Source organism: Cervus elaphus, chromosome 8 (genome assembly GCF_910594005.1).
Source record: "Cervus elaphus chromosome 8, mCerEla1.1, whole genome shotgun sequence".
NCBI lineage: Eukaryota > Metazoa > Chordata > Mammalia > Artiodactyla > Cervidae > Cervus > Cervus elaphus.
Genome location: NC_057822.1, coordinates 15,517,597 through 15,534,051, shown reverse-complemented (window position 1 = coordinate 15,534,051; position 16,455 = coordinate 15,517,597). Strand labels below are relative to the sequence as shown.

Sequence of the window (16,455 nt, the reverse complement as noted above, 5' to 3'; positions counted from 1 at the left end):
ATATTGCATAGGAACCTGGAATGTTAGGTCCATGAATCAAGGTAAATTAGAAATGGTCAAACAGGAGATGGCAAGAGTGAACTAAAATGGACTGGTATGGGCGAATTTATTTCAGATGACCATTATATCTACTACTGTGGGCAAGAATCCCTTAGAAGAAATGGAGTAACCATCATAGTCAACAAAAGAGTCCAAAATGCAATACTTGGGTGCAATCTCAAAAACGACAGAATGATCTCTGTTCATTTTCAAGGAAAACCATTCAATATCACAGTAATCCAAGTCTATGCCCCAATGAGTAATGCTAAAGAAGCTGAAGTTGAATGGTTCTATGAAGATCTATAAGACCTTCTAGAACTAACACCCCAAAAAGATGTCCTTTTCCTGGACATTGCATTCCTGGACTGGAATGCAAAGGTAGGAAGTCAAGAGATACCTGGGTTAACTGGCAAATTTGGCCTTGGAATACAAAATGAAGCAGGGCAAAGGCTAACAGAGTTTTGTCAAGAGAACTCACTGATCATAGTAAACACCCTCTTCAAACACAAGAGATGACTACACATGGACATCACCAGATGGGCAACACCAAAATCAGATTGATTATATTCTTTGCAACCAAAGATGGAGAAGCTCCCTACAGTCAGCAAAAACAAGACTGGGAACTGACTGTAGCTCAGACCATGGACCCTTTATTGCAAAATTCAGTCTTAAATTGAAGAAAGTAGGGAAAACCACTAGACCATGCAGGTATGACCTAAATCAAATCCCTTGCAATTATACAGTGGAAGTGACAAATAAATTCAAGGGATTAATTCTGACAAAGTGTCTGAAGAAATATGGACAGAGGTTGGTGACACTCTATAGGAAACAATGATCAAGATCATCTCCAAGAAAAAGAAATCCAAAAAGGCAAAATGGTTGTCTGAGAAGGCCTTACAAATAGCTGAGAAAAGAAGAGAAGCAAAAGGCAAAGGAGAAAAGAAAAGATATACCCATTTGAACGCAGAGTTCCAAAGAATAGCAAGGAGAGATAAGAAAGCCTTTCTCAGTGACCAATGCAAAGAAATAGAGGGAAACAATAGAATGGGAAAGACTAGATAGCTTGTCAAGAAAAGTAGAGACACCAAGCGAACATTTCAAGCAAAGATGGGCAGAAACAGTATGGACTTAATAGAAGCAGATGATATTAAGAACAGGTGGCAAGAATGCACAGAACTATACAGAAAATATCTTCATGACCCAGATAACCATGATGGTGTGATCACTCACTAGAGCCAGACATCCTGGAATGTGAAGTCAAGTGGGCATTAAAAAGCATCACTACAAGTAAAGCTAGTGGAGTGAAAGAATTCCAGTCGAACTCTCAAATCCTAAAAGATGATGCTATGAAACTGCTGCACTCAATATGCCAACAAATTTGGAAGGCTCAGCATTGGCCACAGAACTGGAAAAGGTCAGTTTTCATTCTAATCCCGAAGAGAGGAAATGCCAAAGAATGCTCAAACTACCACACAATTGCCCTCAACTCACACGCTAGCAAAGTAATGCTCAAAATTCTCCAAGCCAGGCTTCAACAGTACGTGAACTGAGAACTTCCAGATGTTCAAGCTGGATTTAGAAAAGGCGGAGGAACCAGAGATCAAATGGCCAACATCTGTTGGATCATCAAAAAATCAAGAGAATTCCAGAAAGACATCTACTTCTGCTTTATTGAGTATGCCAAAGCCTTTTGACTGTGTGGATCACAACAAACTGGAAAATTCTTCAAGAGATGGGAATACCAAACCACCTGACCTGCCTCCTGAGAAATCTGTATGCAGGTCAAGCAGCAACAGTTAGAACCGGACATGGAACAACAGACTGGTTCCAAATTGGGAAAGAAGTACATCAAGGCAGTATATTGTCACCCTGCTTATTTAACTTACATGCAGAGTACATCATGAGAAATGCTGGGCTGGATGAAGCATAAGCTGGAATCACGATAGTCAGGAGGAATATCAATAACCTCAGATATGCAGATGACACCACCCTTATGGCAGAAAGCAAAGAGGAACTAAAGACCCTCTTGATGAAGGTGAAAGAGGAAAGTGAAAAAACTGGCCAAAAACTCACCATTCCAAAAATGAACATCAAGGTATCTGGTCCCATCACTTCATCGCAAATAGATGGGGAAACAATGGAAACAGTGACAGACTTTATTTTCTTGGGCTCCAAAATCACTGCAGATGGTGACTGCAGTCATGAAATTAAAAGATGCTTGCTCCTTGGAAGAAAAGCTATGATTAAACCTAGACAGCATATTAAAAAGCACAGACATTACTTTGCCAACAAAGGTCTATCTAATCAAAGCTATGGTTTTTCCAGTAGTCATGTATGGATGTGAGTTGGATTATAAAGAAAGCTGAGCACTGAAGGATCAATGCTTTTGAACTGTGGTGTTCGAGAAGACTCTTGAGAGTCCCTTGGACTGCCAGATCAAACCAGTCAATCCTAAAGGAAATGAGTCCTGAATATTCATTGGAAGGACTGATGCTGAAACTGAAACGCCAATGCTTTGGCCACCTGATGGGACGAACTGACTCATTTGAAAAGACCCTGATGCTGGAAAGATTGAGGGCAGGAAGAGAAGGGGATGACAGAGGATGACATGGTTGGATGGAATCACAAATTCAAAGGACATGAGTTTGAGCAAGTTCTGGGAGTTGGTGATGGACAGGCTTGGTGTGCTGCAGTCCACGGGGTCAGAAAGAGTCGGATATGACTGAGCAACTGAACTGAACTGGACTGGTCCTTCAGGGAGGAAACGGCCACCCTCCCATCCAGATGTTGAGGTCACCGTCCACCTCAGTAGGGAGCACCCAGCTCTATGCCGGTTCTGGTCCTTTCTCTGCTCACCAGATTTGTCAGTTCCTGGTCATCAGCAGCAGGGCACCCCCTCTGCCCCCACCCCAGCCTGGGCTCCTCGAGCAACAGGAAAGGCATCACTTTCGGACCTCTGTCAGCAGTGACCGCGGTCAGCAGTGACCGCCATGGTTTGGTCCCGTGGGAAGCTAGGAGGGTTTTTTTTTTAATGCAAAGTAGACATGGAGAGACATGGTTTTGCAGCACCAGGGGACCACGGCTTGGAGATCTGAGCTGCCTGCCCCCCAGTGAATCAGCTTGAGCGGCAGCCAGAGGCTCGCAGGTCTGGGCCCAGCTGAGGTCGGGGGGCCAGGCGCCATGTCCTTTTCCTCTGACCCAGTGAGCTCATGCTGGCCCACAGCCCGGCTGCAGGGCTGCTCAGAGGGCTGGACCTGAGGGATGGGCGGTGTGTCCCCCGCATCCCCTGCAGTGGGAGCCTCCCACCCTGTGCAGGAGGCAGGGAGCGTGGGAAGGAGGGAGGCATCCACGGGCCTGGCTGGGCTGGGCCCTTGTTGAGGACAGTAGACCACAGGGCAGAGAGGGACTGAAGGACACCCCCATACTAGTGTGGGGGGACATGGTCAGTGGAACCTGAGGGTTGGTGCCTCGAGGGTGGCCTGTAACCGAGTGAGGGCTGAGAACCCCACCAGGGCCAACAAAGAGGCCCCAGATGAGCCATAAGCGATGTCCCGTGAACAATGTTTGCGACAAAGGCTGGTGTTGGGTCTGCAGGCCTGGTAGACTGGGGTCCCCTTGAATGTATGGGGCAGGGACCCCACCAGGACACCAGGTCTGAAGACCAGTTCCCAGGAGGGCTCTGCAGGATGGGTCAGGACAGAACAGGGCACGACTAGCTTTCCCCAAAGGTGAAGGGGACTTGGAATGTGTGACCCCAGCCCCTGGTGGTCTTGGACATGAGGACAGTGGTTCTGTGGCTGCGGCAGGGGCCAGTCACCCTGGCCAGCCTCAGGGTGAAGTCCACCCTGTCAGAGTCCTGCTTAGCTACATGCTATCCAAATTCGGGGTATCCTCCAGGAAAAGGGAGTCTGCAGAGAAAGGACTTCTAGGGGGAGGATGGGCTGAGATTCATACTGTTCTGAAACCTTCAAGAATCCCATGAATTTTAAATAGCATGTTCAGAGGCCTGCATTTTTCTGTCTACAGTCTTGGACCTGTTTGGTTCTAATCAGTTTATGTGGTCCCCTCAGGCTATGTCATTCTGTTATAAGTTGTGCCTTGCCGCTTCCTTCCTGTTTCAAGACCAGATAGGCAAAACATAAAAAGATTACTGATAATTAAAGAAAATCAGTCATCTCATCTTAATGAAAGTTGTGATGTGATGGTTTATAGGCTGCAACATCTTTTGTTTACTGATTTGACATGGAACTTTTTTTTCATTGACATGGACCAGCAATTGCTTGGGGCAACAGTTAAGCTGGTTAATCAAGTGCAAGACTGATAAAAGGTCTTGAGTTCCTTGGATCAACCTTTCATCAGGGACCCTTAAAGCCTTTTAGATGAGAATGGATAAAATGGCCAAGTGAGGGGGCGGTGATAAAAAGAAAGATTTCTGGGACTCCTTGCAAGATGGAGACTTGTTAAGGGGGTCCTAATGGAGGCTCCCCTGGTGGCTGAGTGGTAAAGAATCCACTTGTCAAGTAGGAGATGCGGGTTTGATGCCTGGGTCAGGAAGATCCCTTGGAGGAGGAAATGGCAACGCACTGCAGTATACTGGCTTGCAGAATTCGATGAACAGAGGAGCCTGGTGGGCTACAGTCCATGAGGTCACAAAGAGTCGGACACGGCTGAGCGAATAACACTTTCTAAATGTAATATACCTCCTGGGGCACATGTGCCATGGATTTACCCAGAGTAGAACTGAAACAGGAGAAAAGAGGGCAGGGCACAAACTTTAAAAGAATGACATAGCCCAAGGATACGACATAGACTGATTAGAAGCAAACAGGTCCAAGATGGCAGATGAGTTCACTTACAGGAGGCCTTGAGCCTCAGTATACAATCACTGTACACACATACACAAGCTATGTGACACACCCACAGGCGCCATGACAGCTCTGAGGCCAACCATCAAAGACCAAACAGTGGGGTGGCTGTTGGCTCAAATCCTGGAAACCCTGCCCTTTCTCCTGAAGTAGATAAAATAAACCTCCCCCCTCACTGGCCTATGAAATTACCCAGACCATAAAACTAACCACACCATATTTCAGGTCCATGCTCACCTTCTGAGATGGTCAACACTCTGTCTGGAAAGTGTGTTTCTCTCTACATGAATCCAATACTAACCTATCACTTTGTCTTTCACTGAATTCTTTCTGCCATAAGACATCAAGAACCTGAGCTTCATGAATGATCCTGCTTTCAAATATTTAGGATTGTGGTTGCTGTTGTTTAGTCCCTAAGTTGTGTCCAAGTATTTGTGAACTCATGGAATGCAGCACACCTGGATTCCCTGTCCTTCACTATCTCTCAGAGTTTGTTCAAACTCATCCATTGAGTCAGTTAGTTCAGTCACTCAGTTGTGCCCAACTCGTTGTGACTCCATGAACTGCAGCACACCAGGCATCCCTGTCCATCACCAACTCCCAGAGCTTGCTCAAACTCACGTCCATCGAGTCAGTGATGCCATCCAACCATCTCATCCTCTGTCATCCCCTTCTTCTGCCTTCAGTCTTTCCCAGCATCAGGGTCTTTTCCAATGAGTCAGTTCTTCCCATCAGGTGGCCAAAGTATTGGAGTTTCAGCTTCAACATCAGTCCTTCCAATGAATATTCAGAACTGATTTCCTTTAGGATTGATCATCCTTGATCTCCTTGCAGTCCAAGGGACTCTCGAGAGTCTTCTCCAACACCACAGTTCAAAAACATCAATTCTTCAGCACTCACCTTTCTATATAGTCCAACTCACATCCATACATGACTGCTGGAAAAACCATAGCTTTGACTAGACAGACCTTGTTGGCATAGTAATGTCTCTGCTTTTTAATATGCTGTCTAGGTTTAATCATAGCTTTTCTTCCAAGGAGCAAGTATCTTTTAATTTCATGGCCACAGTCACCATCTGCAGTGATTTTGGAGCCCAAGAAAATAAAGTCTGTTTATTGTTTCCCCATCTATTTGCGATGAAGTGATGGAACCAGATGCGATGATCTTCATTTTTTGAATGGTGACTTTTAAGCCAGTTTTTTCATTCTCCTCTTTCACTTTTATCAAGAAGCTCTTCAGTTACTCTTTGCTTTCTGCCATAAGGGTGGTGTCATCTGCATATCTGAGGTTATTGATATTTCTCCTGACTATCGTGATTCCAGCTTGTGCTTCATCCAGCCAAGTGTTTCTCATGAGGTACTCTGCATGTAAGTTAAATAAGCAGGGTGACAATATACTTATTGCCTTGATGTACTTCTTTCCCAATTTGGAACCAGTCTGTTGTTCCATGTCCGGTTCTAACTGTTGCTGCTTGACCTGCATACAGATTTCTCAGGAGGCAGGTAAGGTGGTCTGGTATTCCCATCTCTTGAAGAATTTTCCACAGTTTGTTGTGATCCACACAGTCAAAAGGCTTTGGCATACTCAATAAAGCAGAAGTAGATGTCTTTCTGGAATTCTCTTGCTTTTCTGATAATCCAACAGATGTTGGCCATTTGATCTCGGGTTCCTCTGCCTTTTCTAAATCCAGCTTGAACATCTGGAAGTTCTCAGTTCACGTACTGTTGAAGCCTGGCTTGGAGAATTTTGAGCATTACTTTGCTAGCGTGTGAGATGAGTGCAGTTGTGCAGTAGTTTGAACATTCATTAGCAAAGACTTTCTTTGGGATTAGAATGAAAACTGACCTTTTCCAGTCCTGTGGCCACTGATGAGTTTTCCAAATTTGTTGGCATATTGAGTGCAGCACTTTCACAGCATCATCTTTTAGGACTTGAAATAGTTCAGCTGGAATTCCATCACTTGCACTAGCTTTATTCATAGTGATGCTTTCTAAGGCCCACTTGACTTGGCATTCCAGGATGTCTGGCTCTAGGTGAGTGATCACACCATCGTGGTTATCTGGGTCATGAAGATCTTTTTGTATAGTTCTTCTGTGTATTCTTGCCACCTCTTCTTAATATCTTCTGCTTCTGTTAGGTCAATAATTAAGTTAGTAGTGGCATCCAACCATCTCATCCTCTGTTACATGCTTCCTCCTCTCCTCAATCTTTCCCAGCATCAGGGTCTCTTCCAATGAACTGGCTCTTCACAAGAGGTAGCCAAAGCATCGGAGCTTCGGATTCAGCATCAGTCAGTCCAATGAATATTCAAGGTTGATTTCATTTAGAATTGACTGGTTTGATCTCCTTACAGTCCAAGGGGCTTTCAAGAGTCTTCTTCAGCAGCACAGTTAGAAAGCATCAGATCTTTGGTGTTCAGCATTCTTTATGGTCCATCTCTCACATTCATACACGACTACTGGAAAAACCATAGCTGTGACTCGATGGACCTTTGTGGGCAACGCGATGTCTCTGCTTTTTAATATGCTGTCTAGGTTAGTCATAGCATTTCTTCTAAGGAGCTAGCATTATTTAATTTTGTGGGTGCAGTCACCGTCTACAGTGATTTAAGAACCCAAGAAAATAAAATCTGTCACTGTTTCCACTTTTTCCTCACCTATTTGCCACGACGTGATGGGATCGGATGCCATGATCTTCATTTTTTGAATGTTGAGTTTTCAGCTAACTTTTTCACTCTCCTCTTTCACCTTCATCAAGAGGCTCTTTAATTCCTCTTCACTGTCTGCCATTAGGGTGGTATCATCTGCGAATCTGGGGTTGTTGATATTTCTCCCAGCAATCGATTCCAGCTTGTGAGTCATCCAGTCTGGCATTATGCATGATATACTCTACATAGAAGTAAAATAAGCAGCATGACAATATACAGCCTTGATGTACTCCTTTCCCAATTTAGAATCAGCCCAGTGTTCCATGTCCGGTTCTAACTGTTGCTTCCTATCCTGCATATAGGTTTCTTGGGAAACAGGTAAGGTGGCCTGGTATTCCCACACTTTAAGAATTTTCCACAATGTGCTGTGATCCACAGAGTCAAAGACTTTAGCACAGTCAATGAAACAGAAGTAGATATTTTTCTGGAATTCCCTTGTTTGTCTATGACCCAACAGATGTTGGCAATTTAATTCCTCTGCCTTTTCTAAATCCAGCTTGTACTTCTGTAAGTTCTCGGTTGACCCCTGCTAGCCCTTTATAGAAACCTTACACAGACACAAACAGCCGAGCGCCCACCCGACCTGCCCAGGCCAAGTCTGGTGAGGAGCTGGGCAGGGGGCGGGGCAGCCAGGCCACTCCAGTATCTCCCTGCCTCCAGGCCTCATGGCAACAGGAAACCAAACACAGGCCCTGGGCCCAGCTGTGTGCTTCCAACCCCACCTCCCTCAGCACTCAGAACCAAACCAGGCTAAAGCTGACTTTTAAAAACTACAGAACATATGAGGAGAAGGAAAGATGGCTCTCCCACAGGACTTGGTGAGCAGAGGGATGGGAGCAGCTTCTGACAGGACCTCGAAAATGTTCCTTAGGCCAAAGACAACTGCACCTTAATTCCCACCCCACCCTTAGGAGATCACTTGTGAGAGAGGGACCTGCCTCCTCAGGACCCCCGCTGGCTCAGCCACACCCACCACGTCCCTCTGGCAACAGGGCTCAAAGTCATAGGGCAGGTGAGGGGCAGGGTGTGGCCACCCGGGGCACTGGGAGGGACACTGGAGACTTTTATAGCAGGGAATTAAGCCCGGGCAGCCAGTGTTGCAGCTTGTAACCTGGTGTCCCAGCCTTGCCCGAGACCCGGCCTCCCCAGGTCCCATCCTGACCCTCCGCCATCACACAGCCATGCAGGGGGCCTGCGTGCTGCTGCTGCTGGGCCTGCGGCTACAGCTCTCCCTCGGCCTCGTCCCAGGTAACCAGGTGGCTCCTGAAGCCCCCCACTCACAGGGGGCGGCCCCAGGCTCACCTGACCTCCACTCTCCCCTTGGGCAGTTGAGGAGGAAGACCCTGCCTTCTGGAACCGCCAGGCAGCCCAGGCACTTGATGTGGCTAAGAAGCTGCAGCCCATCCAGACAGCCGCCAAGAATGTCATCCTCTTCTTGGGGGATGGTGAGTGCGCTAAGCTGGTCCACCCCCTGTCCCCCCACAACCCTGGAACCCTGGGCTGCTGGCTGACTCAGGCTGGCCCCAGGGACTCAGACCTGACACAGTGTGTACCTTCAGGAATGGGGGTTTCCACGGTGACAGCTACTCGGATCCTAAAGGGGCAGATGAATGGCAAGCCGGGACCTGAGACACCCCTGGCCATGGATCAGTTCCCCTACATGGCTCTGTCCAAGGTAAGGGCCAAGTGACCTCAGGGTGGTCTACACCAGAAGGGTGGGTGTGGGCCTAGGGAGCGGTGTAGGAAGGAAAGCCCCAGGAGGGTTGGGATCTGAGATAGGGGCCGGGGGCTGTGAGGATGGGCCCAGGGCCTAGGTCAGGAGCTGGGTGTCTACCCCAGCAGAGCTGAAGGCATCTCTGCCCCCAGACATACAACGTGGACAGAGATGTGCCTGACAGCGCAGGCACGACTACCGCCTACTTGTGTGGGGTCAAGACCCGTATGAAGGTCATCGGTGTAAGTGCAGCTGCCCTGTTTAACCAGTGCAACACGACACGTGGGAACGAGGTCACATCTGTGATGAACCGGGCCAAGAAAGCAGGTGGGTTTTTCCATCAGTTTCCTGGGCAGGGGCAGGTTCAGAGACCTCAGGGGCCCACCATGACCTCTGCCACCCTCAGGGAAGTCAGTGGGAGTGGTGACCACCACCAGGGTGCAGCACGCCTCCCCAGCCGGGGCCTATGCGCACGTTGTGAATCGAGACTGGTATTCCGATGCTCAAATGCCTGACCAGGCTAAGAAGGAGGGCTGCCAGGACATCGCCACACAGATGGTCTACAATATGGACATTGACGTGAGTTGCGACATGAAAGGCAAGTGGCAGGGCTGGGCAGAAGGGATGGGACACACATCTGACAGTCCTAGGTAACCCACAGCGCTGGGGCCTTGGGAGGTCTCTGTATGTTTGCAGGCAGTATTGTTGGCAGAGGTTGGGGTGGGGTGGGCGTGGGGCACAATGTAAGAATTAGAAGTGGGGACAGGCCTTTCTCACAGACCTGGTGGGTGAAGAGTCTAGGGGCTCTGTGTAAAAGGAGCAAAGGGCCAGCCAAGACCCAAACCCACCTGTCTTAATCTCTGGTCCCAGGTGATCCTGGGTGGAGGCCGAATATACATGTTTCCTGAGGGGACCCCAGACCCTGAATACCCAGAAAATGGCAGACAGAACGGAGTCCGGAAGGACAAGCGGAACCTGGTGCAGGAGTGGCAGGCCAAGCACCAGGTGATGGGGGCTCACGGGCGCGGGGGTACAGCGGGGCCGGGCCCGGGGTGTCAGGCTATGGGCTGAGGCCTGGTTCTGCCCCTCTCAGGGAGCCCAGTATGTGTGGAACCGCACAGCGCTCCTTCAGGCGGCCAATGACTCTAGTGTAACACACCTCATGGGTAACAACCCCACCCTCCCCCACTGGCCTCCCCAGGAAGGGTGCCATGGGCCCCCCATTCCCATCCCCAGCTTGCAGGTCACCACTGGTCCAATTTCCCACAGGCCTCTTTGAGCCGGGAGACATGACCTATGACATCTACCGAGACCACACCAAGGATCCATCCCTGGAGGAAATGACGGAGGCAGCTGTGCGTGTGCTCAGCAGAAATCCTCGGGGCTTCTTCCTCTTCGTGGAGGGTGAGTAGCAGCTCCTTGCGGTTCAGAGGGGAAAGGCGTGGCACTCAGGGTGGTTTTGGCATCACCCACCTTCCACATGACCTTCTTGCAGGAGGCCGCATTGACCATGGTCACCATGAAAGCATAGCTTATCGGGCACTGACGGAGGCGGTCATGTTCGACAATGCCATCGCCAAGGCTAGCCAGCTCACCAGTGAAGCAGACACACTGACCCTTGTCACCGCCGACCACTCCCATGTCTTCACTTTTGGTGGCTACCCACTTCGTGGGACCTCCATTTTTGGTAAGCCAGGGATAGTGGCAAGTTCTTGTCCTAAGTTATGTTGCACAAAGTGCTCTTGAGTCAGCTCCCTTATCTGCAAAGTGGAGTAATATTAATAATAGCGGCTGCCCTGCCTGGCTCTGCTAAGGATTAAGCCAGTGAACAAACCAGAGGTGCCTGAGCTCAGCACCCAGGAGGCACCTCAAAAGCTGGGGTCAGTGTGATCACGGGGTCCCCTCTTCCCTGCAGGGCTGGCCGATGGCAAGGCCAGTGACCACAAGTCCTATACCACCCTCCTCTATGGCAACGGCCCAGGGTTCCGGCTGAACATGGGCTCACGACCTGACGTGAATGAAAAGCAGAGCAGTGAGTGCAGTGGGTGGGCCCTGGGGAGCAAGGGAGGGGCGCATGGGAGGAGGGAAGACCCTACTACGGAACTCCTGAGAGTGGGAGGCCGCCTCCCTGCCCTCCCTGAACCCCCTCCCTCCTCTCAGTGGATCCCGAGTACCGGCAGCAAGCCGCCGTGCCCCTATGGAGCGAGACCCATGCTGGTGAGGATGTGGCAGTGTTTGCACGAGGCCCGTGGGCACACCTGATGCACGGCGTGCAGGAGCAGACCTTCGTGGCGCATGTCATGGCCTTTGCTGCCTGCGTGGAGCCCTACACCACCGACTGCCGCCCTCAGCCCCCCACCAGCCCCATGGACACCGCCCACCAGGCTGCCTGCCCATCCTCACTGGCACTGCTGGCCGGGGCCCTGCTGCTGCTGCTGGTGCCCACTCTGCACTGACCCCCACCCACTCGGGCCTCAGGGCCTCCTCCCCACCCCCAACCTTAGTGGGCCCAAACCACCCTGGAAGCTGAGATCCTGACTTTCCTGTGAGAGCCACAGTCCTCGGTGCCCCCACCTCGGTAGCCTCAGATTTTATTGGAGCTGCCCCAGACCCCAGGAAAGGCAGGGGCTCAGACCACCCAGTCTCTGCTCCCCACCTAGTAGCCCTGCCTGAGGACCAGGCTGGCACCAGAGGTGACCCCCCGCAGGGAACCAGGACCTACCAGCCCCCCACTGGGGGCTTCCGGGAGTCGTAGCTTCTTGTTGCGTGACTTCCGGGAGGCGTGGTTTCTGAGGAGGTGTGGTTACTGAGGAGGCGTGGCTCCCCGGGAGCTATGACTTCTGGTCGTCCTGGAACCCATCCTGTGGGCACCTCGTCGGCAAAGGAGACGTCTGGGGCCAGGAGCGCTGGGGGACCCTGGACACAGAGTCTTATTGGCCCCTCCTAGGAACCCAGCGGTACCATTACAGAGAGGGGACAGCGACACAGAGGAGAGGACACTTGTCCCAGGTCCCTCAGCTGCTGTGAGGGTGGCCCCGGTGCCCCTTCCAGGCCAGGAGCAGCGGGGGAGCTGGGGGGTGGGGACACAGGCCACACACTCCTGGGAGGGAGGAAGCAGCCCTGAAATAAAACTGTTTCAAGTGTGATACGTGTGGGAAGAGAAGCCCTTAGCAGGTGGGGGCACAGTGTGTGTGTGTGTGTGTGTGTGTGTGATTCACATCAGGAGGTCAGGGAGGGGCTGATGAGGGGCTGACATTGAGCAAAGGCCAAAGGTGGTGAGGGCGGAAGCTACGCAGGACAGAGCAATTCTGATAGCTCTGAGGGAGCGTGGGCAGGGCCAGGTGAGGCCAGCAGCGGGACCAAGTTGGGGCTTTCCCCTCCCCGAAGCCAGGCTTTCACCTTCTCTGAAAACAGAAGGACATTCCTGAGCTTCAGTGCTCACCCCTCCTACCTCCCTGCCTGACGCCCAGGTGGTCATCTGGTGGCTTGTCACCTCCTTGGTCCCGTGAGGTCCACTAGATGCAGCCCTCAAAAGATAGAGACCAATATAAACTTGTGTTTCCTTCCTGCATCCCTGCTCCTGGAGGGGGGGGGGGGGCATTCATACCACTCCCTACAAGGCTTAGTTCAGTTCAGCCATTCAGTCATGTCCTACTCTTTGCAACCCCAAGGGCTGCAGCATGCCAGACTTACCTGTCCATCACCAACTCTCGGGAGCTTGCTCAAACTCATGTCCATCGAGTCGGTGATGCCATCCAGCCATCTCATCCTCTGTCGTCCCCTTCTCCTCCTGCCTTCAATCTTTCCCAGCATCAGGGTCGGAGGCAAAAACAGGAAGTGGGGAGGAGGTCCAGGGAACTCTTCCTCCTAGAAAGGGGCCCTCCATTTATGCAAAGTGCTGGGCTTGGGGGCAGGGGTGGTGGTAGTGATTTAGTCGGTAAGTCGTGTCCAGCTCTTTCAACCCTGTAGCCCACCAGATTCCTCTGTCCATGGAATTTCCCAGTCAAGAATACTGGAGTGGATTTCCCCATAAGATCTTTAACTCAGGGATCAAACCCAGGTCTCCTGCATTACAAGCATATTCTTTACTGACTGAACTACTATGGAAGCTCCCCCCAACCAGGGGGAGAGCCTTTCTGTTCCCAGCTGCTGTCCTGCTCCCCCTGAGGATAGAATTCTCACTGAATCCTGCAGGGGACATCCTGAGTGGGTGGTGGGATGCAAGCAGAAAACATCTCCCCATGGATCAGCTGGGCTTCCCTCGTAGTACAATCGGTAAAGAATCTGCTTGCAATGCAGGAGACCTGCGTTCGATTCCTGGGTTGGGAAGATCCCCTGGAGAAGGAAATGGCAACCGACTCCAGTATTCTTGCCTGGAGAATATCATGGACAGGGAAGCCTGGCAGGCTACAGTCTATGGAGTTGCAAAGAGTGGGACATGACTACACCACCACCACCACCTATCAGCAGGTGCTGAGCTGGCCTTCATATTGCCCAGCCAGTGGCAATGCCTATGTCAATGTGAAAACTTTGTCTCACATCTTGTTGAGTGTGGAGCCAATAGACACCACCAACCCAAACGTGAGAAGTAAGGTTTTATTATGATTAGCACAAAGTAAGAACTCTGGACCTTTCCCAAAGTAGTGTCTCCTTGAACAGAAAAACTGGGGGAGTGGTTTTTCAATCTTTTAAAATAAATATTTATTTTTAATTGATGATTGGTTTATAATATTGACTTGATTTCTGTCATACATCAACATCCCTCCTTCCTGAATCTCCCTCCCAACTCCCACCCATTCCCACCCCTCTAGGTTATTACAGAGCCCCAGTTTGAGTCCTGAGTCACACAGCAAATTTGCATTTAAGTCAAAGCGAGTTTTAGGCATATTCATGAGGGGCTTGAGCAGAGGAGGATTCAGCATAGGACTGGAGCAAGTTCTATAGTTAGTGATAGTGGCTCAGTCGTGTCCAACTCTGTGTGACCCCATGGACTGAAGCCATCAGGCTCCTCTGTCCATGGAATTCTCCAGGCACAAATAGTGGAGTGGGTTGTCATTTCCTTCTCCAGGGGATCTTCCCGACTCAGGGATTGAACCCAGGTCTCCCGCATTGCAGGCAGATTCTTTTTTTTTTTTTTAATGGTAAATGACATGTTATTTATTTTTAATTACTATGGGGGGGGAAAAGAATGCAGTATTCATACATGCTACAACATGAATAAACATTAAAACCATCTTTAGTGAAAAAAAAGCCATATAGAAAAGGCCACCCAGATCCCATATTTGCCATGTCTGCTTTAAATCCATCAAGTTTGTCCAAATAACTGAAAAATCTCAGTAACACTCCAGACAAACTTCAAGGGAAGCTATGATGCTCACTGCCCTTGAAGGAGTCCACATGGAATGAAGAAGTACTGTGGGAAGTCTATTAGTAACCACCATGTCTTGGGTTCTCTGGATGACCTTCTCGCGCAGCTCCTCATCCCCTACCACCGGAAAGGCCACCGGACCCAACCGCCCGCCCGGGACGCAACGCCTTCCAGACGTCCCTCCCTCCCTTCCTTTGCAGGCAGATTCTTTACTGTCTGAGCCACCAGGGAAGCTTCATTGAAATCAAGAGGGTCAAAACCATCATCCATCCTCCACCTGGTAGGGGCCTTAGGACCAGCAATTCTCCAAGATTTATTTGTGTAAATCCCTAAGGAGGGTTGTAGAGCTCTGCTTTATCTGCACTATTATTTGACTGCATTTTTTCTTGCATTCCTTTGTTCTCTTCAGATAAGTAATTACTGAGAGCTTTTCAAGGTCAAGCACTGAGCTCAGGCTGAGATTGAAAATAACTTAGGTCAAACTGGCTTCTCTTATGTCTTAAGCCCTTGGACAGCAAGGAGCAAGGTTTGATACCAGCCAAGTCTAAAGGAAATCAAGTCTGAATATTCATTGGAAGGACTGATGCTGAAGCTGAAGCTCCAATACTTTGGCAAACCTGTTTCCAAGAGCCAACTCATTGGAAAAGACCCTGATTCTGGGAAAGTTTGAGGGCAGGACAAGAAGGGGCTGACAGAGGATGAGATGGTTGGATAGCCTCACTAACTCAATGGACATAAGTTACAGCAAACTCTGGAGATGGTGAAGGACAGGAAAGCCTGGAGTGCTGCAGTCCATGGGGTTGCAAAGAGTGGGATGTGACTGAAAAACAACAATGTCAGGTAAACCATTCCTAGTCTCTTTCTCTGGGTACTCCCTAACTTATCTGCTTACACCTATGTGGGGCATCATGCTGGGGGCTAAGACAGGCCCCAGAGAGCCCAGGGTGGTAAATGGGGACACTGGTGGAGGGTTCTGGGCTCCAGATGAGACCGCACAGGACTAGGCCTTCTTCCCAGAGAAGAGGGAGATCCACAACCATCTCCCACAGAGCAGGCTCCATGGAGCTGACTATCCCCTGGCCCCAGGCATCTAAAATCTCAGAGTACAGGACTGGAGGTGTTATCTCTTACTGCAGAGCAGAAGTCATGCAGTCTGCTGCCTGGTCATCCCTGGGCCCCAGGGGAGGGGGCATGACAGCCTCTCATCTCACTCAGGTGACTCAAGCCTGGGGTAGGGGGCGGGGTGGGGGGGGGTGGGGGGAGCTGGTGGCCAGGGGCCCTGGTGGGAACTTGGACAAACATTTTTATTTGCTGCAGTGACATGTGGTTTGTATTTGGTCTCAGGCCCTACCCAGGCCCAGGATAAAATTCACAAGAAATCAAGCAAGAGCATAGCTGATGATCACTTAATGTTATCATAAGAAGAACATTCAAAGACACTTTAGGAACTTCCCCAATGATCCCAGTTGTTAAGAATACTTCTGCCTATGCTGGGAACCTGGGATCAGTTATCTGGTCCAAGAAGTTCCCACATGCTGCAGGGCAACTAAAGCTTTGTGCCACAATTACTGAGCCAGCGCTCTAGAGCCTGCTAGTCGAAACTACTGAGCCCACATGCTCCAGAGGCTGTGCTATGCAACAAGAGAAGTCACCGCAATGAGAAGCCCTCACATCACAGCTGGAGAGTAGCCCGTGCTCAGCAACAAAGACTCAGTACAGTGAAAATAAATGAATTTTTTAAAAAGAAGAAACTTTATATGCC

General features: G+C 50.0%; 1 protein-coding gene across 1 annotated transcript; it reads left to right on the top strand.

The window, feature by feature from the left end:
* Positions 1-8,726: 8,726 nt before the first annotated feature.
* On the top strand, positions 8,727-12,461 carry LOC122698533 (intestinal-type alkaline phosphatase-like). The gene is made up of 11 exons (XM_043909678.1): positions 8,727-8,859; positions 8,940-9,056; positions 9,171-9,286; positions 9,478-9,652; positions 9,732-9,904; positions 10,196-10,330; positions 10,419-10,491; positions 10,595-10,729; positions 10,821-11,012; positions 11,241-11,357; positions 11,486-12,461. The coding sequence occupies exons 1-11, from the start codon at positions 8,793-8,795 to the stop codon at positions 11,779-11,781; spliced, it is 1,596 nt and encodes a 531-aa protein (XP_043765613.1). The 5' UTR covers positions 8,727-8,792; the 3' UTR covers positions 11,782-12,461.
* The last annotated feature ends 3,994 nt before the right edge of the window (positions 12,462-16,455 follow it).

What these genes read in the sequence shown, in the direction of transcription:
- LOC122698533 (XM_043909678.1), top strand. Translation starts at nt 8,793, where the DNA reads ATGCAGGGGGCCTGCGTGCTGCTGCTGCTGGGCCTGCGGCTACAGCTC. An exon ending in TCTACAATATGGACATTGAC is followed by an intron (nt 9,905 to 10,195) that starts GTGAGTTGCGAC and finishes CTCTGGTCCCAG; the next exon opens with GTGATCCTGGGTGGAGGCCG. An exon ending in TCGTGGGACCTCCATTTTTG is followed by an intron (nt 11,013 to 11,240) that starts GTAAGCCAGGGA and finishes TCTTCCCTGCAG; the next exon opens with GGCTGGCCGATGGCAAGGCC.